Genomic DNA, 20,849 nt, shown 5'->3' on the forward strand with positions numbered 1-20,849 from the left:
TATTGCCTGAATAATAAAAACTTGTCATATTCTAAGAAATCCTACTTCAAAAATCCAACATTATTTTAACTGACTGCAATCATCCTTTGAGTTTGGTGCACCTGAACTACCATTGAGATGATGTGTTATGAAGTTAGCTCCCTGGGGAAAAATACTTATGAGTATCAGGATCTGAAGATGGATTCTGGTGCTAATCGTATCACACTGCTTAACATATGAAAGAAATGTAAAAGAGTCTTTTGCTGTGATTCTGCAGAAGCAAAAGAGGTAGGGAACTTGATGGAAGGAGAAGGATTGTTTAAACTGCTGTGGCACATAGAATGAATGACCTTGAAAACTACAACTTCCATTATAGACACTCTCGACTGCCTCTGTAGTCTCCTTTTGAAAATGCAAAGTACAAACATTTTATTCAAATATCTCCGACACTGTAATGGCTCAGAAGAACAATGACAGCAGCATGTCCTTGTAGCGGTCTTCCTCTCGGAGAGATGAACGACAGGCTCAATTGCTTCACTGTAATTTCTCTATTTCCATGCTTCATTTCCTTCATGTAGCTGAGACTGGAGGAAAAACAGCATGTTCTCAAGCATCTAATACCATGATGCAGTATAATAAACCTGAATGTACTGGAGATTGGTGCTCTAAAATAATCATACCTCTACATGTCAACATTTTATTTAGAAATTAAAAAAAAAGTGAAGAAAGGATAATTTCTCCTGTACTAATCAGAAGAGATAATAATAATTAATAAACCAATAAATAGACAGCAACGTTCTCCCCATACCTACATAGGCATCACAAAACTGCGAGAATCACTTTCCAGTTATCTGATTGACATATCCTCGAAACAATTTTGATAAGGCAATGGCATATGTTGCAGATTTTCATAATAGGAATTGCAATCTATTTTCAGAATTATCCAGATATGTACAAAGGCTTTTGGACTAAATAGCTTTTAAAACCACCATTGAAAAAAGTCATTGTGTTGGATTTTTTTTTTGTTTGAGCCAGCAATTTGCATGCAACACTGTAAATAAAAGACTGAACTTTGCATCAGTAGTATACAATATATTGTAATACTATTGTAAGTGGTTAATGATTGCCCCCCCCCCCATCTCTCCCTTCTCTCCACTAAGCAGAGACTCTGCAGTCTAGACCTGGCAGTACTGTGAAGGCATCTACAGGGTATCATTGGCTCATTGAGGTCACAGTGCACAACTTACTCTTAGAGGTCAGTTGCCTCTGCAGGTATATGAGGGTTGCTATCTATTTGCACATGGCCAAGCATCCGAATGTTACCAAAAATGCCACTGGATGCTCAGAATCTGTATGTTCAGTGCAGTCCCTAGGACAAAGTTCTAATGAAGATATGCTTCACCAAGGCAAAAACCCAAAAGGTTAAAAATGGAGATATATTTACAGATTTTCCTTAGTCCAGATATTGAGTTTTTATTTTCCTTTACTTTAGTGCATTGTCATAGAAAGGTTCAAAGGCTATGAATAGAAATTTTCTGGTCCAGTTCCATACATGTCTGCAAGCCGTTTAAAACGAGGCCCCCAGTCACTGAGGTAATCATAATTCTGATCAGAGTTTGAGCTGATAGAATCTAAAGAGCTGAGTGACTCAGCCACAGAACCATTTCCCTCAAATGCATATGTCTGCAGGGAATCATAAGGTGGAGCACAGGGATCCACATCAGCCTCCTTTAGTCTTTCCCAAATAAATTCCCGAAAAATGACGTTATCCGGGATGCTTTTAAATGATGGTCTACTCAAGAACTGGATCTCTGGAGTCACATCCCTTCTGGTCTTGGTGTCTCGAATGATGTTGAGGTTCCTCAAGGCAGCCATGTCAAATGCTTCAGTGTCTTCTTCTCCACCTCCTTCATCATCATATCTGACTATATTTTCCCTGATGTCTCTCTCTTCATCAAAAACAAGGGGCTCTTTTTTTCGTCGTCTCATTGTAACAATCAGCAGAACAAGCACTGCAATACAAGAGGCAACACTTAAATCAATTCTAGACTTTTCTTTCCCTGTCAGGCTTCTACTTTTGAGTGGAGCTATTCCTAAAGTCAAATGGTAAAACTCTTCATGCCAATATAGTAGTCACATCATAGTCAGTTTTAAAATTTGCTAACCAGTTCTAAAAGAGCTTTTAGACATTAAGCAATATATTACTACACTCATCCTGATTTAATGTCTTCATAGCCTATACTGGCTGCTGAAGCATAAATTTTAAGAGCCAGTTCAGGCCTAATATTACAACCTCACAGCCATGAAATAAAAAGAGACCTTTTCCTGAACTCTTAATTGCCCAAGAGATAAAAGCACATTCATAAACATACCATGTACAATTTAACTGTTACAGTTTGGGAAGTGACTCCATTATTGAAGTATATGAGGGTATGCTGCCTGATGAAGTATCTGATCCTTGATTGGGAAATCCAGATTTGCTAAGTAAAATATAGCACAAGTCTTGGTTTGTGCATTAAAAGCATCTCTCTAATAGATAGCACTTTGCTTTAATGTGCAAAGTACTTCACCATGCACCTGTGAATTATGTCTAGCAAGAACTTAAAAGGCTGTGGGAGCTGATTAGATCAGCCCATGATACCAGGGAATAATAATTTTGAAATTTCTGATACTTAAGAGGATTTCTTGTTGGCTTTGTTGCCAAGATGAATATCTGGGGAGCTAGCCAGAAGACTATTTAACATGTGAACTGTCAGGCACTTTTCTTCTCTTTGCTACTGGTATTGCTCAATACTACAGCATATACAATGTTACTAAGTCAAATCATTCAAATCATTCAATTTCAGTTTACGCATACACATAGCTTTAAGGGTAAATCATTTCTCAAAAATTATTAGCTTATTTTAGAAATAAAGCGTTTACATAATTCTATTTGCATCACCTTAACATCACTAAGAGAGTAATTCATTGTAAGGAAGCAGATGATCATTCACATTATAGTGGTAGAGAGTTGGAGGATCTAAGGCACATCACCACTGAGATGGAGTCGCTTTTTTCTCATAAATAGTGATGGGTATTGGTTCCTGACAGCAGCAGTGGCTGCTGTTTATTCAGTGTTAGAACACCACAACTTGCAGAAAATACCTCCCTACTAAAATCATTCTTGTAAACCTGCAGTGTAACTTAATTATAAAGTTTGTAGCAATGTCATAGAAATTGGGGATACTTCAATTTAGCAGTATTTTCCAATATGCCACCTCACTTGAGGTTAATGATGTTCCCCTTCCCTGTCTCTTTCTAAGAAGTGTCCTCTGATTATGGAAATCACTATAAATTGTATTCAGGGGACAATACTTATAGATGTATTAATAAATTACTTTTAACGTATGCCCAAGAAGTTGACAAATTGACATCCTGGGCCTCAATGCACTGCTCTAAACAATAGTCTCTTCAGAAAAATATAACACAGAGTTTTTTAAAGGCAAAAACCAAAAGGTAAAGATGATATGTCAGTGTAAGAGATCCAAAGTTAACTGGAAATTAGATACTTCATAATGAACTATAAAAACATCTGATAGATTCACTGACCCCTTCACTCTTCATACTCCCCATCTGTAGTATGGCTCAACATGGCTCACTTGTTAGAACCATAGGTGCTTCAGGTGTCCTTTTTGCAGGCAAGCAGCATGGTGACTATGTGCTGGACACCTGCAAGGTAGATATCCAATCTTATGTGTTAACTGCTGCTAGTCCAAATGTGCCAGCAACAATAATCCCAGGAGAAACCCAAGTGTTTTTGTGATAAGAATTCTAAATGTACTGGGAAAACAGGTACCACTTTCGAGGTATTTCCTGTTTTTCTTTTAGCATCATCATTGCTGAAGAAGATGTCATCTGGAACTGCTCGATCACATCTTCTTGTGCCTTGATTATTTAGAAAATAATCAATGACTATTTATGATTATTTAGAAAATAATCTAATATGCTATAATACTTTAGAAACCAAGTGAAAACTTGGCTTTTTACCCAAACTTTTATATGAGTGTTATTTTTGTTGCTGCTGCACTGTATTTTATGGTCCTATTGTGTACCTTTAAAAAACTTTTAATTAGATTTGTATTTGTATTTTCCAATTTAATATTTTTATTGTGAAACTGTTTTATAGTCTTCCATTGTTTTAAATGCTTTGTAAACCACATTGTTTTAGAGATTGTTTGAATGAAAGGCAGTATAAAAACACTGAGATTGTTTTAATGAAAGGCAGTATAAAAATGTAACAATCAATCAATCAATCAATCAGTCAAGGGAACAATTGCTTGAAGTGGGATTAGGGTAAATTAGGTCTCTGTGAAAGAGCCTGAAGATGAACTTGTCAGATTTTTGCTTGGCCTTTGGCAAGTAACTATCTCAACCTGACCTATTTTACAGGGCTGTAGAGTGAGTAGAACTAAGTTAAAATGGACTATAAAGTCTTTAATTATGCAAGGGTTTTGGCTTTCCCCTAGTCTGAACATTCTATACTAAACTGAATTCAAATATAGATTATAATACATGCAAACCTTGTTATATGCAGAACCACTATTCATGGAACCACATATCCATGATTGTCAAAGAGACACCCAGCCTCCTTATACACGGACATGAAAGGGTTAAAAACCATGTATCCGTGGTTCCTAGAAGGCCAGAAATGACCGCAGAGATCATTTCCAGCCACCATTTTGTGGCTCATTTCATCCAAAAAAACCCCAACGTGACTTTTTGGGATGATTTGGGACTTGGGGGGCATTGCTGGACACAAGGAGACCCGCGAAGCACTGTAGGGCACTTTATCTGACTTATTTTCACAGGGTTTTTTTTGCTTGGGGGGATTGAGTCTACAAACCTAACTTCCACGATCCCAGAGTCTCAATGCCTCATTTTCCATCGTTTCATTACCCAAAGAATTATGTGGGAACAGAATTCCAACGGATAATGAGGTCCACCTGTATTATTCCAATTAAGACCCAAATCGACAAAACTAGGTTTTTCTCTACTTTTTTTGTATTACTTTTGACCACACTAGGGTAGTATTTCAGCCATGTACTGAGCAGTTAATCTCTTCTGTATGCAAGTGAAAATGTGTTTTCACACTTTGACATGTTCAGCAGACTTCATCTGGGGAGTTAAATACCTGCTAATAAGTGCAAAATATATGAAACTTAGTAGATCTGCCAGCCTAGAGGTACAATAAAAATCAAGAGAAAATGAATGTTTTATATGGTTATGCCTTGCGCAGCCCACAATTGCTTGAAGCCAAGAAAAATATGAAGTCATTTGAAAGGTTAAACATTTTAGCATTTAAATGACTTTAAGAGAATATTAATTTCTAATCATTTCAACTGCTCCTGAACAATAATTTTTAACCTCTACATGAATAAATTCCATTCTAGCAGTTCTGCTAGAGCTATGGCAATTCTTGCAATACCAGTAACTGCTAAATTCCAAAGCAAGAAAAATTGGGATTGAATGGAAGCTAGTTTAGGTCCAGCTTAAAAACAAAAACAAAGAAAAACAAAACACCACCTCATTTTTAAAACAAGGGAATAATTAGTATCTGGGTGAATGGCCAGAAAGGCTAATATTCAGAATTGTTAATTAATCTTACTAGTAATGAGCACTTCTAACATTCAGAAGTGAAAATCTGCCCAAGTGACCCCATTGCCACATAGTCAATACTTAACAAACCATGTACTTTAGGACAAACCTTAGAACTGTACAGATTCTAAGCACAGAATCTAGCCAGAAGTAAGCACTTTAAATTTCCATTCTTTTGAATGGTACAGGTACAAGCATGCACTTTACTCTCTCTCCCACTGAGATCAGCTGAGCCCACATGGGTTTAAATTGAACTTGATTATGCCAAGCACCCTTCTGGCACTATATAAATAGTAAAAAATAAACAGTAAAGGAATAGTAGACATATACATTTGTTTTTATATCTATTTACATATTCACTTAAATTTTTAGTCCATTTCAATGTCTCAAGAAAGGTACGAATTTTATAACATACAACGGATCTGATAATAAAAGATAAAATCATAATGCCCACACCATACCAAAAGTCAGGGTGAGGTGAATAAACAAGTGTTACTATCTTCCCTTAATGGAGCAGAACCCAGGGATGCTGGGAGTGTATTCCATTGGGAAGTGTAACAACTGGGGGGAAACCAAAACTACGGATAGAAAACACACGAGTGTAGGGCCTGCGGCTAGCCAAGGGCATTCTCATTGCCCTAATTTTCAATGAACACGGGCAGTTGTTAACTGAAGACAGCAGCTATAGTCTGCGATGGTTCTTTCACACACTCAGGACAACACTTTCTGTTGTAGTTTCAACTCAAAGGCAAGATTCACTTCCACTGATCTAGCAAGTATCAATGCTACTCTTATGTATTAAAGCAGCATCACCACGCCTATCTCCTGGACCCCTCGGTGGCATTCAATACCATCCATCTTCTGGATCGTCTCTCTGGGTTCAGATATGGTGGCTCTGCTCCTACCTAGAGGGTTGTACTCAGAAGGTGATACTGGGGGACACCTGCTCCACCCCTTGGCCTTTGTTCTACAGGATGCTGCAGGGATCCATTCTGTCCCTTATGCTATTTAACATATACATGAAACTGCTGGGAGAGGTCATCCGTGGAATGGGCTGCTGTATCATCGACATGATAAGCTCTATTTATCATTTAAGTCAGCAGATCCCAGAGAGGCAGTGGATGTTCTGAACCAGGGATTGGATGCTGTTCTGGGCTTTATGGGGGCAAACAAGCTGAAACTGAATCCAGATAAGACAGCAGTGGTCTAGTCTGGTAAACTGATCATCTGAGTAAAGAGGTAAATCTGGTCTTGGATGGGGTCACACTCACCCTGAAAGACAAGGTCCACAGCTTGGGGGTGCAGAAGTGCTTTTTACCAGCTATGGCAGGTATACCAGCTTAGACCCTACTTGGGGAAATTGGACCTGACCTCAGTAACTCATGCTTTGGTGACATCCAGGTTAGATTATTGCAATGCGCTCTATGTGGGGCTGCCCTTGAAGATGGTTTGGAAGCTTCAGCTGCTCCAGAATGCTGCTGTAAGGATGCTCGTGGGTGCAAGCTGCTTCATGAATGTTACACTCATTTTAGGGCAGCTTCAGTGGTTACCAGTCCGCTTTCAGGCTAGGTTCAAGGTGCTGGTATTGGCCCTTAAAAGGTAGGGTAAGGCCATTAAAGCCTTACATAGCTAGGGGTGGGTACTTGTCGGGCTGCATTTGTACATATGAACCTGCCAGGGCCCTCCATTTGGCCTCTCAGGCCCTGCTCATGGCCCCACCACTAACAGAGATCTGGTTGGAGGGAACTAGAGACAGGAAATTTTCAGATGTGGCCCCTCGAAGAGCTTCGCCATGTTCCCTCATTGTTTTTTAAAAAACAACAATTAAAGACACATCTTTTTAGAGAGACTTTTAAATGTTTTATCTGCTGCATATATCTGGTAGGTTTCTTGGTTCTTAGTTTTAGCTTTTTACTTGTAACTTTTAATTTGAAACTTTTTTAAAATTGTAACTTTTAAATGAGGTTTTAGCTTGGTCTTTTAACTTTTTAAATTTTATTATTTTTAATTATTTTTTGTATCTCTTTTTTGTATCTTTCTATTAAATAAACAAACAAACAAACAAACAAACTATTTTATTAATGTTGTGAGTTGCAGTAGTGAGGAGTAGTGGACTGGAGGGGCATGGTATCAATATTTTAAATAAAGAAATAAAAATACACAAATACACAAATCTCCCTGCAAAATGTATCTGTAAACCACTTGTCAGACAAAACTCAATTTCTGTTACTTGAGGCCACAACATAGCAGGTCAGCTTTCCATGCTGTACTATAGGGCTACTCAACTTCAGGCCTCTTGCAGATGTTGGGATACAATTCCTACCATCCCTGACTATTGGCCACTGTGACTGGGGATGCTGGGAGTTGTGGTCCAAAAACAGCTGGAAGGCTGAAGCTGAGTAGCCCTGTGATCTACTAGAACCAAAATGACTGTTAGGAGACTGTGCAGGCCATCATACTGAGCTTTGTCCCTCTGCATTCTAATGCTCCTATGTGGCATAAGAACTGGGAAAGGGTTGTTGCTGTTTTTTTAATCAGGACTGTTTCTCCTTTAAGGGTAATGCAGAAAAAGCCTGTGAGTTCTAGAAACAGCTATACATGTCTGATGAAAAAGATTTCTCTGTATGTACAAAATGATAGTTATGATTATGTTAAACAGTTATTATAAAAGCAATTACTATTGTGTCTCTGTGAAGTTAACGGGGAAAATACATAACAGTTACCATATAATTCTCAAAGGCATTAAAATTTCCCCTCACTGAAAAAAATTATATGCAATATAAAGAGAATGACATTCAGCATGATTTTCATGTGCTTTTCTAAGTGACAATCATCTTTGGAGGGGAGCAAGTTCTGGAAAACATTATTGGATCCTGAGTAGAAAGAAACTTTAGATGTATAGACTGCCTTGTGCCTAAAAAGACTTCCACCAACAATAGTGCTACAAGTCCTAAAGCAAGCCTCACCTCTTAAGAACCATTTCTACTTTCCCCCCTTCACGTAGATAATGTATGTCCATTTTTTCAGCAAATGTTTATTTCTATATTTATTTATTTACTTACTTACTTACTTATCAAATTTATTTATTTTATTTATTTATTTACACATTCTGCTTTTCTATCTACAACTACAGCTGGGAGCAGATTGCAACTATAACTCATAATACATAAGCTAACATAAAAACAAAATGAGTGAAACAACTATAAAACAATATTTTTTTACCCTTCAAGAGAAATTTCCTGATTCTTTAAATCTACATCCATAAATTCAAAGATCTTCTAAAACACTTCAGTTTTCACTTGTCTTCCAGATAAACAGAAAGGAATAAGCTCAGCTTCTAGTTAATATGCAGGGAGTTCCATAGACTTGGTGCGACTACTGAAAACTCCATATATTACTCAGTCTTCTCAAATATTAGATCAGTGATGGCCAACCTACATTTTTCCAGCTATTGTTGAACTACAACTCCCATAATCCTCAACACTGTAATGGTTGGGTCTGCACATTACATTTGCGGTAGAGTTCAGCATTCCAATGGCAAGTCCACCACTCATCAAACATATGGTTTAGTATATACTAGCTGGGCTGGGCGCAGAGCATCAGCGCTTCTGTTGCCTGGCCGGCCTGCTTCTTACCGCCCCCCGCACCCGTTTCTTCTGGCTGGCAGGCCCACCTCCTCCCGTCCGCCAATTCCCAATGACCAGGCAACCAGGAGGTGCTTCTGGATCCGAACCTCTCCCAGATGTCCGAGGTTGGGGCCAGAAGTGCTTTTTATCAGCTTTGGCTGATGCGCCAGCTGCGTCCGTTTCTTGAGATGAACGATCTCAAAATGGTAGTACATATGCTGGTAACCTCTAGTCTGGATTATAGCAATGCTCTAGTGGATGACCTACGCCGGGAACTAGACAGGGGGAGTGCGTCCCTGTTGGTTCTGCTGGACCTCTCGGCGGCATTCGATACCATCGACCATGGTATCCTTCTGGGCCGCCTCTCGAGTATGGGAATCGGAGGCACTGCGTTGCAGTGGTTCCGGTCCTTTCTTGAGGGGAGGGTCCAGAAGGTGGTGCTGGGGGACTACTGCTCGGCCCCGTGGCCGTTGGCCTGTGGGGTCCCGCAGGGTTCGGTCTTGTCCCCCATGCTGTTTAACATCTACATGAAGCCACTGGGAGAGGTCATCCGGGGATTTGGACTGAGTTGTCAGCAATATGCGGATGACACTCAGCTCTATCTCTCCTTGTCATCTGATCCTAGGGAGGCGGTGGATGTCCTGAACCGGGGGCTGGAGGCCGTGATGGGTTGGATGTGGGCTAACAAACTGAAATTGAATCCGGATAAGACGGAGGTACTGTTGGTCAGTAGGAGAGCCAATCGGGATGAGATTTTACCGGTTCTGGATGGGGTTGCACTCCCCTTGAAGGAGCAAGTACGCAGCTTGGGGGTACTACTGGACCCGGCTCTGCTTTTGGAAGCTCAGGTGGAGGCGGTGGCCAGGGGTGCCTTTGCACGGCTTTGGCTGGTGCGCCAGCTGCGTCCCTTTCTCGAGAAGGCAGATCTGGCCACGGTTACCCACGCCTTAGTCACGTCACGGCTGGATTACTGTAACACGCTCTACGTGGGGCTGCCCTTAAAGAATATCCGGAAACTGCAGCTAGTGCAAAACACGGCAGCGAGGGTTTTATCCGGAGCTGCCCATTGGGAACATATCACCCCCATTTTGAAAGAGCTGCACTGGCTACCGGTTCGTTTCCGGGTCCAATTCAAGGTGCTGGTTTTGACCTTTAAAGCCCTAAATGGTTTGGGCCTGGGGTATTTGAGGGACCGCCTGCTCCCAAGGGTTGCTGCCCGCTTGACGAGGACATCTGAGGGGGCCCTGCTCTGGGTGCTGACAATGAGAGAGGCCCGGCTGTCGTGCACTCGGGACAGGGCCTTCTCTGTTGCTGCCCCCAGACTCTGGAATGCTCTCCCAGTGGCCATTCGTTCCTCGGACTCCATCACGGCTTTTAGAAAGCTTGTAAAGACTTGGCTTTTTACCCAGGCTTTTACATGATCGTTTTCTACTGCGGCTTCTCTGTGTTTTTATTTGTTGCATTTGTTGTATTGTTTTTATGCCTGTTTTTATATGTTTTTATACTTTTAGCATGATGTTTTCATTGTATGTTTTTAACTTTGGTAAACCACCTTGGGGCTATCTTTTAACGAAAGGCGGTATAAACATGCAAAAATAAATAAATAAATAAAATAAAATGCACTCTATGTAGGGCACTACAGTTAGTCCAGAATGCAGGAGCCAGGTTGGTCTCTGGGTCATCTAGGAGAGACCATATTATTCCTGTGTTGAAAGAATTGCAATGGCTGCCAATATGTTTCTGGGCAAAATACAAGGTCCTGGTTATTACCTATAAAGCCTTAAACAGCTTAGGTCCTGGGTATTTAAGAGAATGTCTTCCTCACCATGAGCCCCACTGCCTGTTAAGATCATCTGGAGAGGTTCGTATGCGGTTGCTGCCAACTCGTCTGGTGGCTACTTGGGAATAGGCCTTCTCTATTGCTGCTCCTGGACTTTGGGATGCGCTCCCTGCTGAAATCAGAGCCTCCCCATCTCTGGCAACTTTTAAATAGGCACTGAAGACACATTTATTCACCCAGGCTTTTAATTAGATTCATGGTTTTAAATTTTTAATGTTTGTTTTAAATGATTTTAATGTTAATGATTTTCATGTTTAAATTATTTTAATTGTTTAATTGATTTAGTTTTGGTTTTAATTGTTAATTGATATTAATTGTATTTTGATGTAAACTACCCTGAGCCATTTTTGGAAGGGTGGTCTATAAATCAATCAATCAAATAAATAATACAATCCCTCTAATCCTGCTTTTTATGTCTTTTTTGCTAGCACAAGTTGTGCTACCATTGTGAATGATGCCACTAGTGCAAGCATTAGAATATTAAACTCAAGAGCTAAATATAATTCCACTTCTTTCTCTATTCCTTTTCTGCTTGGAAAATGGCCCTTATATATCTTGAAATATCGTGGGATTTTCACCCTAGTGCAGAGGCCAAAACATTAACAATTGCTATTGCGATCCGAAATGCTCAGAGCCGCAGTTTTGATCCTATGACCTGTTTGAAGATTTCTACTCTAAAAGTCGATTTTGAAATCCTGCTGTATGGAAGCTCTTAAAGGCAAAATCCAGAATCCTTTCCGTGAAAATGCAAGCAAAAGTGGCTTGTATGTGCTTTGCTGCATATAGGAGGTCTTGATTTCAGCAACATAAACTGATAGGTTATATTTAATGTTTATTCCTCTATCCAGGTATCCTGTTACACAGCCCTCTGGTTTTGAGTGAATGTATTGACTGGTGTACTGCCCATCACAACATCCAATGATTTCCTTGCAAGTTGTCTGGAGTAATCTCAGCTGTGGTGTTGAAATCCTCTACTGCTGGTTCTGGGGACTTCAATATTCATGCCAAGTATTGTCTGTCTGGTGCATCAGAGGTTTCCATGGCTTCCATGGCAACCATGGGCCTATCTCAAATTACAATTTGCCCCACACATATAATATCACGGGCTTGGTGTTTTCTACGGAGGGGATCGCGGCAATTTGGAGGTTGGTGGTCCCTTTATACTGCTGCTGCTAGGAATATTTATATAGTAGTTTTCAATAAGTCCTCAAGGTTTACATGGGAAATAAATGCATAATAAATAAGGTGGCTTCCTGTCCCCAAAGAGTTCACAATCTAAATAAGAAACATAAGGTAGACACCAGCAACAATCACTGGAGAGATGTTGTGCTGGGGTTGAACAGGGAAAGTTGCTCTCCTGCACTAAATATAAGAGAATCACCACTTTAAAAGGTGGTGCTTTTCTCAGTTTGCAGGGGTCATGGCCAAATTAACACCCAGTAGGGTTTAGACCAGGCCTGCTCAACTTTGGTCCCTCAACTGTTTTTGGACTACAACTCCCATAATCCCCAGCCACAGTAGCCAATAGCCAGGGATCATGGGAATTGTAGGCCAACATCTGCAGGAGGACCAGTTGAGCAGCCCTGGTTTAGACTCTCTGCAGAAAGGGGAAACCTATGAAGATGGTCATCCCTTGAAGGCTGATGGATCCAAAAGGTTTCGTGGTGGCTTTGGAGGATTCCCCTCCCACCTTGGCAAGTGCTCCTGTCAATGTCCTGGTTGACCCTTAGGGTATACAGAATAGCTCCTGAGCATCCTCTCTTATGATACCGAACCCATATAGTTTCTTGAATATCTCTGGAAATGGGGGGAATGAAGCATCAGAGATGGACATCAGAGGAAACTTTGATTGAATCCAACCAAGCAGGGCAGGTCTGCTCAACTTCGGCCCTCCTGCAGGTGTTGGCTTACAACTCCCATAATCCCTGGCTATTGGCTACTGTGGCTGGGGATTTGGGGATCTGTAGTCCAAAAACAACAGGGCAGCCTAAGTTGAGTAGGCCTGAAGTAGGGGCTAGAAACCATATTAGGGCCTGCTTTATGCCAGTGACAGCAGTGAAATTGTTTTGCTGCTGCAGCAGCATCTGTATACAGTAACCCAACAGAATTGTTTTGAGTGGCAAGGGAGCTATTCCATTGTGGCTCCCAATATGGGATAGAAGAAATAGTCTACCTGTGACCAGTTTGCAATATGACGAGGTGGGGCACATGGCCTCTCTGGAGAGGGAGGGTGGGGAGGCAGGTGCCTGCCTGCCTCCTTGCACATGATCACCTTCCCCACTTAGCTCTGCCACTCGCCACAGTACACATGCAGTGCAGTGTGAGCAACAGAGCAAGGAACCAGAGGAGGAAGTCCTCTAGAATCCCTTAATGCAGGGCAGCAGGAGTGCCGGGCATTGAGGGATCCTCCCAAGCCAGGTGCTCTTGCCGCCTGACTCCGTGTGCACCCAGCTGCGTGCAGCCCGAGCACATACACAACCCCAGCCCTAATGGTCAGGGTAAAAAGTTGGGCTACCCACAAGTGCAGTGCTGGGATTGGGCTCAATCCTGGCGCTCCACATGAGCAGCCCAACGCAGACTGGGCTGTCCTATCCTGGGGTGGGCTGCTTGTGAGAACAGCCTTAATGTGTAGAAATAATCTCTTGTATCTGCTTAGATACAATCTTAACTCTGCAGTGTCTGGTAGAAATGACTTCGGGTCCTGCTCATCCTTTCTCTATGGATATTTTTCATATCTGAGAATGAAGACGGGATTCTTGAACGTGTATGCTGAGCCCCTACCTTTCCTGACAAGGACTCAGTGCACACTCCACTCACTCCCCACCTTTCACAGTTTTGCTTTTAATATTATACATTCAGTTGAAGCCAACAATTTTCAGTTGCAACATCCCTTGGACAAAAGAAATCCTGAAGTTGATAAACATCCAACAGTCTTGAGCAGCCAAATATCTGAAAAAAACAAAGCAATGGAGTATAGGAGCAAGCACAGTGAGAACAGTAGTTCCATACTTGCTTTACCGAGATGCATGGAGAAGATAGGACTTTGTCCCTCAAAGTGCAGGCTGATAGATCCAGGATACCTGAGAAGCAGGCAGGCAGAGCATTGGAGAAGCACGTTTTTGGAGGAGCAGCAATTATGCCAAGGACACAGACAACACAGAGAAGCACTCAAGTCCAAGGGGTAGGAACTCTGTATATCCTGTAACAGGGATTCCCAGATGTTGACTACAACTCCAAATCCCCAGCCAAAGGCCAAAGGCTGGGGATGCTGGGAGTTGCAGTCAACAACATCTGGGAATCCATATTACAGGGAATCCTGTTAGGGAGGTGTTTCGTTTCTGGGGAGCAACAGCTGTGCCTATAACAAGAATGCAGCACCCAAGTATATACAATTCTACATTCCTCTCCCCACCAAGCACTGTGACTGGAAGGGAGAAAAACCAATTGCAGCATGTTTTGAGCAGCTGCAAGCCTAAAGCGGCATTAATTTGAAGCAGGGATGCCAATCACGTAACTGCTCTCCTGCCCCACTCAGTGTTTTCCATATATGGCACATCACCAGATTCAACAAGCAGCAAATTTTCTGACATAAACAGCAGAGAAAAGCAGCATGAAAGCAGCTATTTGATCTCTGGATAAAGTTTGATACAGCCTGGTACGATATGGAAAATATCATATCAGGTAGTGGCGATATTAGCAATTTTGCATCAAAACTGATACAATGAAAATGTTGCCAATAGGGATTGTATTACATTTAACCCAATTATTGTTCTGATTTGATGTACAGTCCTAATATATAAGAACACATTTGAAATGATGCTCAGTATTCCTTGCTATATGAGCACAGAGAAACTTTCTCCTAATTCTCTCTTCAGTAACTGGCCCTTCTGCACTTTCAAACATCACAAATTTGGTTCAGAGTTGGGGCCAAAATGTCTCAGGGTGTCCTTTGCAATGACAGGAGGAATCTGTAAACACAAAGCAGCTGATGCTCTGCAGATGGCCTGTGGTCACCTGTATTTCTTCCAGAGAGAATTTGGCAACTCACATGTGCAATTGGCCTGTATTTTACTGCTCATACAATCAGAAAATTCATCTGTTGGGGCTCTGTGTTGGATTTAATTAACTGGTTAGCTCAAACCAAGTTCCAGCTATATTACTAAGGATATGATTAGCTTTGGACTTTGACACCTGTCAAATCCACCAAGGATGCAAGTTAATACATGAACCTGATGAAGCATATACATTTTGCTCCAGGAAACTATATTTAAGTGAGTCCTGTGGTTATAGCTCTTGATAAGATAATTATCATTCATATAATTTATATCAAAAGGTAACATGGATCTCTGACCTGAAGCTACAGAAATGGCTTGTCAGGAATGGGGGTGGGGAATTCAGATTTGGAAATGAAGCTGAAAGTGCTTGAAGTAAACAAGATGGTGTTTGTCAACCCAAGATTGTGAAGTGACGTTTTTGGTATATTAAGTTAATTTATAAAAAGGAGTTCATTTGGCCTCCCTTTGGAAATGGAAAAGCATACTATAGACTAAGGCCACAATCCAATCCATTGTCAACCACTGCTTAAGCCCATTGTTTTAAATGTATTTAAATGGAATTAGCTCTGTGCTGGATGGTAGTCTGAAATAATTGCCCTATATATACTTGTTTCAGATCAATAGGGCTTACTTCTGAGAAAATATGGATGGGCTGGGCTGCAATATGTCTTTCTGAACGATGCTCTAAAGCAGAGAAGTTTGTTACAAGGTGTATGAATCAATTTAAAGATACTCACTTTAAGTACATTTGGAGATGTATGCTATAGAGTAAGGCGATTCTCACAACCAAAATTGGTTGGCTGGGGGAAGGCAAGCACTTACCTTCCTTCCCCCAGACGACCCGAGGCCACCTTCGTGACTGCAGCTCGCATGGCCACACGATCGGTGCATGAGCGATCTGGGGCAGTGAAGGGGAGTGGGGAAACTAGGCTGAGTTTTCTGGTATCCCACAATGCATGGGGTACGGTGTAAGGGTGCAAAGAGTACGGTGTATTGGAGGAGTTCCACACTGCCCAGAGACTCCTTCCACCCTCTGCCCCAGCGATATGGAAGCAGCCCAGGAGGTGCTGAAAGAACAACCAGGACATAACCCAGGCATGCGTACTCTCTTACCTCACTTTTAGCCTGTGTTTGAAACTCGGGCTACCTGAGGAAGGAGCACTGGCTTCAGGAGCGATCCTAGCGGTTCTCATGAGCAGACCTAGCTGGGCTACAGCTCTCCTACCCAGGTATGGCTGGTCGTGAGAACAACCTCAGTATCTTCTACGTCTTGTTACATATTGTGTTCTGAATTAATTAGGAATTCCCAGCTCATTCTAAGGCTATTCTCATGACCAGGAGGAACTGGGCTAAGGGAGCCTTGAATGTCTAAGATATGAATGTAATATGTTAACAATGGAGGCTATCATCATCATCATCATCATCATCAATTGGTTGTCAGTTGCAGATGTAACTGTTATATGAAGATTTCAGGCTATATGCCTACCATCCCTCTCAATAAGAATGTCACTCTGAAGAAAACACTGGCATCTTTGTGTCTTGTACTTTTTCTAGAGCCCATTACCTGTCTGTTCCTAAGATACCTGAACCACAGGAGGCCTGAACTAGAGGGATATGAACTCCTAGACGAAGAATGACTCAATGCTGACAAGCCCAACTTAATGCAAGGCTTCTAACTAGATCTAAATTTTGCATAGAGGTAACAATTAATGTATTTGGATCACTACTGATATATTTTACTACATGAGCCAGGTCAATTTTTAACCACCAGAGAGAAATCTAGGCAACTATATGTAGATTAATAGTCATTTTAAAAAAATTTCTTATCAGCAGAAAGATATAAAGATAGATCTTTCTAATCTACCATAATTTACTTATATACTAAATAACCCTACAACTGACAACCATAATCAGTTAACAAATGTTTGGATCATAATATAAGGTACAAATAAGTATGCTAAAGCCTATAGGTTTCAATTGACTGAAGCATGACTGGAACTTTATTTTAGATTGTGGCTATTATCTTCTACAAACTAGTTTTCTACTTGCACTTGCACTTATAAAAACAAAATGTTATAACATTATTATAGTATCTTATAACTCTTATAATCACCGTATTATTTTCACTTGTACCTCATTAGGGACCTCTCATTGTTCCCACGGTTTCTCATATTCCTTAGAAACAACTTTGGCATTACGTATTTGAGCTTTAAAATATAAAGGAAATGTTCTTGAGTGACTTAGAATATAGAACATTTTTCCTACAAGAATGTAACAATTCCCCTTGCAGGTGAATACAACACATACACACTGTGTGCGATTACTGCAGGCAATTGTTTACACATGTAGCCTTCATTTCCCGTATATACACAAGTGATTAAAAAACTTAGTTCACAGAAATCTGAAGTTCTGGCAACTATTGCATCGGTATTGGTTGCCCAGAATGTTCTAGTTCTGTGCCAAGTCCTAACTACTTTTATATTCAAGTAAAGGGAGAGGGGGAAAAAGGTGAAAAATAAAGCTGAGAATTGCTACCATAGTTCAGAGCTCTTTACATGCATTAAAGCACACATAATACAGATTAGGTGTTTCTTAACACACTTTCATTATCTTTTCTTTCCACACTTGGAATGCATTTTTATATGTCAGTTGATCATCTACCATGAGCAGGGAATTGTGAGGATGAAAAACAGATTTGTGTGCATAATACCCGTGCATCATGCTGATTTCAGATTAACTGCTTTGGAATAAAAGGGTGTGATTTTGTTGCAATCACAGCAGATTCAGAATACAGATGGGTATGTTTAAACTGCTCCACTAGCTAACCTCGTTTAAGGGGAGAGGTACCTACTGTGGTTTGCTGCCAGGAGCCACATGGCTCCCGTTGCAGCACACGACGGCAGGGAAGAGGGCTAGGTTCCCTTAGCCTGCTTTCCTGCAGTCATGAGAATCGCCTCAATGTGTTGCAAAGAGTGAATGAATAACTGTTGTGCTGATCTCCAAACCTGTTGTCACAATTATCCTATTCAGACATTACATTGTATGTGTGTACAAGTGTACTTTTGTTTAAAATGCATTCATTTTAAAAGTGAACCCTTGATACAGACCTCCTCAAATGCATGGTTCAGATTAAAAATGTACCACTGTACATGCACTGAATGCAACATGTGAACAGTTGTGTGTGTGTACTGGCCTGTATATGCATACACTGTACAACAACAGTACATGTGTTAAACATAACATGAATAGGGCTAATGGCTGTGGTGTAAATGCCAGTGTTAACAAAATCTGAGTTTCAGTGCAGTTGAAGGTTGTAGATTAGACTGCAAGGCTGATGCTTGTATCCCTTATCTCTTGTACTGCACCAATTTAATATACATCAACATGTCTGATATAACCGCCTAGGGAAACACATAAAGGTAAAGTGTGCTGTCAAGTCGGTGTCGATTCCTGACAACCACAGAGCCCCGTGGTTGTCTTTGGTAGAATACAGAAGGGGTTTACCATTGCCATCTTGCAAGCAGTATGAGATGATGCCTTTCCTATATCGCTGCTGCCTGATATAGGTGTCTCCCATAGTCTAGGAAACATACCAGCAGGGAAACAGGCAGTATATCAATATGATAAATAAATAACAGAAATCAATTCTTACACACAACCATTTTTAGATGCCTGATGCAGTTTCATCTACTGAAACTAAGTAGGGCTAGAAGGAAGACTCCATAAACTTCTCCGACTCCTTGGAGTAAAGGTGACCAATACAATACATAAGTAAAAACATCAATATTTGTATCTGAAGGAGAATTGTTCTCACAAGTGAACAACAAAAGACATACCTAGCAGTGTCAGGACGCAAGCCAGTATCGCTATCAATGCTCCAGTGCTAAGTCCTGCTGGCAAGATGTAGGCCTCTGCATTACATGTCTGGGCGATGCCATCTACATCACAGTCACACACTCGGATAGTGAGGGTGTTGGTGCTGCTTAGCGAAGGAGAGCCACTATCGACAATGAACACTGGCAAATAGTAAACTGACTGCTCCTGCCTCCGAAATCCATTCCTTCTGGTTAGTATGGATGCTGTGTTGTCTAGACCAAGAAAAAGACAATAATGAGACAAACAGGATTTCTTAAAGGTCATTTTAAAGTTCACATCTTGGTTTTAGCCATGGCAATATGGCTAAAAGAAAAAGTCTGGTGGTCTTCGGAACTTAAAACTAGGAAGAACAACCCCTCTCCCATTTCCTTATGACAGGGATTGGAAGGATCTAGGTGGACCATTTAAATGGTGCTGCTGCTGAGAGGAGAGTCCGCTATTGGCCACCACCACCTGGTAAGCCAGGGCCCAATGGAGAAGCTTAATGGATCATACTGGGCAGCAGCAGAGAACAGACACTCCTCAGTATTGCCTTCCAGAGCTAGCAGTGCTGAAGCCGTGTCTGTCTTTGCTTTTTCAGGAAAGTGGGCACCATTAGAGTGGGGAGTGGGGGCCAAGTGAATGTGCATCTGTTAGCATCCATCCTCCGCCGATTATGTCCTGTCACCTGGGAAAGCTAACTGAGGAGAGGAAAGAAGCACGACTCCAAGCACCACTCTTATGCTGGGGGAGCAACTGTCTGCTACTTGGTTGTCTGGGTATCATTGGGAGCAGTTGGTGTGCACCTGCTCACACAGGGGCAAGGCCCACTGCTGAATGGGGATCCCAACACAGGGGTTTGCCTCAGGGCCCCTGAAACCTGTACTGATCCCAGGTCTTGTTCACATAGTTGTGTAGCATGCTTTATAAAGTAGAATGATGAAACTCCTGCCCCCTTCTCAAAAGCACACTATTTGGCCTATGTGGAATGCTTGCATCATACATATTGAGGCTGGTCACACATGAAGCCGAACCCAAGCTAGGGATGAAGCCCAGCCTCGGTTAGGATGCATATGAGAACTGCCAGAATCAGGCCCAATCCTGGTGGGTCAGCACCGCCTAGCCAGGGATTTTAGCTCGGCTTTCAGCTGAGCTTAAGGGCGTGAGTACTCTCTTAACCTGGGCTTCCTGCTTGTATGTGAGCTTGGGCTGCTTCCATCCTTGCCGCATACAGAGACGGGTGCCTAAAGTGCCCGCCTCTTGGGTGGGGGGAACCCCCTAATGCACTGTGCTTGGTGAGTTGTGGGATTCCTGGAGGCCAGGACTAGGGCTGTGCATGAACCAAAAATTGGGGTTCGGCTCTAATTCGAATTGAATTCAAGCCCAACCACATGGTACCAAACTGGTTTGGTCAAACTGACCGGATGGTCCATTTGACTAAACTCGTTCAGTGGTTCGGGCGGCTAATACTGCAAATTGGAATCCAGTGAGGATTCTCCTTTACAAGTAAAGGGGTGAGGCTCCTGGCTCCTGGGAAGAAATAAGGGCTGGTGTGGGGGTGAGGGTTTGTGGAAAGAGAAGCAGTAAAAGGGTCTTCTTACCCAGTGTGGCTGCTGGCGCCACTGCTTGCCCCCCACCCCCCAGCCAAAACACACGTGATCCTGCCTCTTAGCATGGCCATGCAAATGGCCTCAATGCATGCACAGAAGCTGGAACTGGGCTGCCACATAAGCAGCTCACTAAGAAGCATAATTGCCACATGTTTGGGCTATGGGCTACGCCAGTGGGGGCAAGCAGTGGCAGCCATGCTGGGCAGGTAAGAAGATCTTTTTACTACCTCCCCCTACCCTGGCCACCTGT

The 20,849-nt window shown here is 41.8% G+C and overlaps 1 protein-coding gene across 2 annotated transcripts in view; it reads right to left on the reverse strand.

The window, feature by feature from the left end:
• Nucleotides 1–662: 662 nt before the first annotated feature.
• Nucleotides 663–20,849, reverse strand: part of LOC128324589 (cadherin-7) — a 190,005-nt gene continuing 169,818 nt past the window's right edge. For both annotated transcript variants that reach the window (XM_053249330.1, XM_053249331.1), the window contains exons 11-12: nucleotides 18,971–19,222; nucleotides 663–1,991 (exon numbers count right to left, since the gene is read on the reverse strand). In XM_053249330.1, the coding sequence (XP_053105305.1) occupies nucleotides 1,498–1,991; nucleotides 18,971–19,222 (746 nt within the window). In that variant the 3' untranslated portion in view covers nucleotides 663–1,497. The remainder of the gene's footprint in view (nucleotides 1,992–18,970; nucleotides 19,223–20,849) is intronic.

This window comes from Hemicordylus capensis, chromosome 4 (genome assembly GCF_027244095.1).
Source record: "Hemicordylus capensis ecotype Gifberg chromosome 4, rHemCap1.1.pri, whole genome shotgun sequence".
NCBI classification, from domain to species: Eukaryota; Metazoa; Chordata; class Lepidosauria; order Squamata; family Cordylidae; genus Hemicordylus; species Hemicordylus capensis.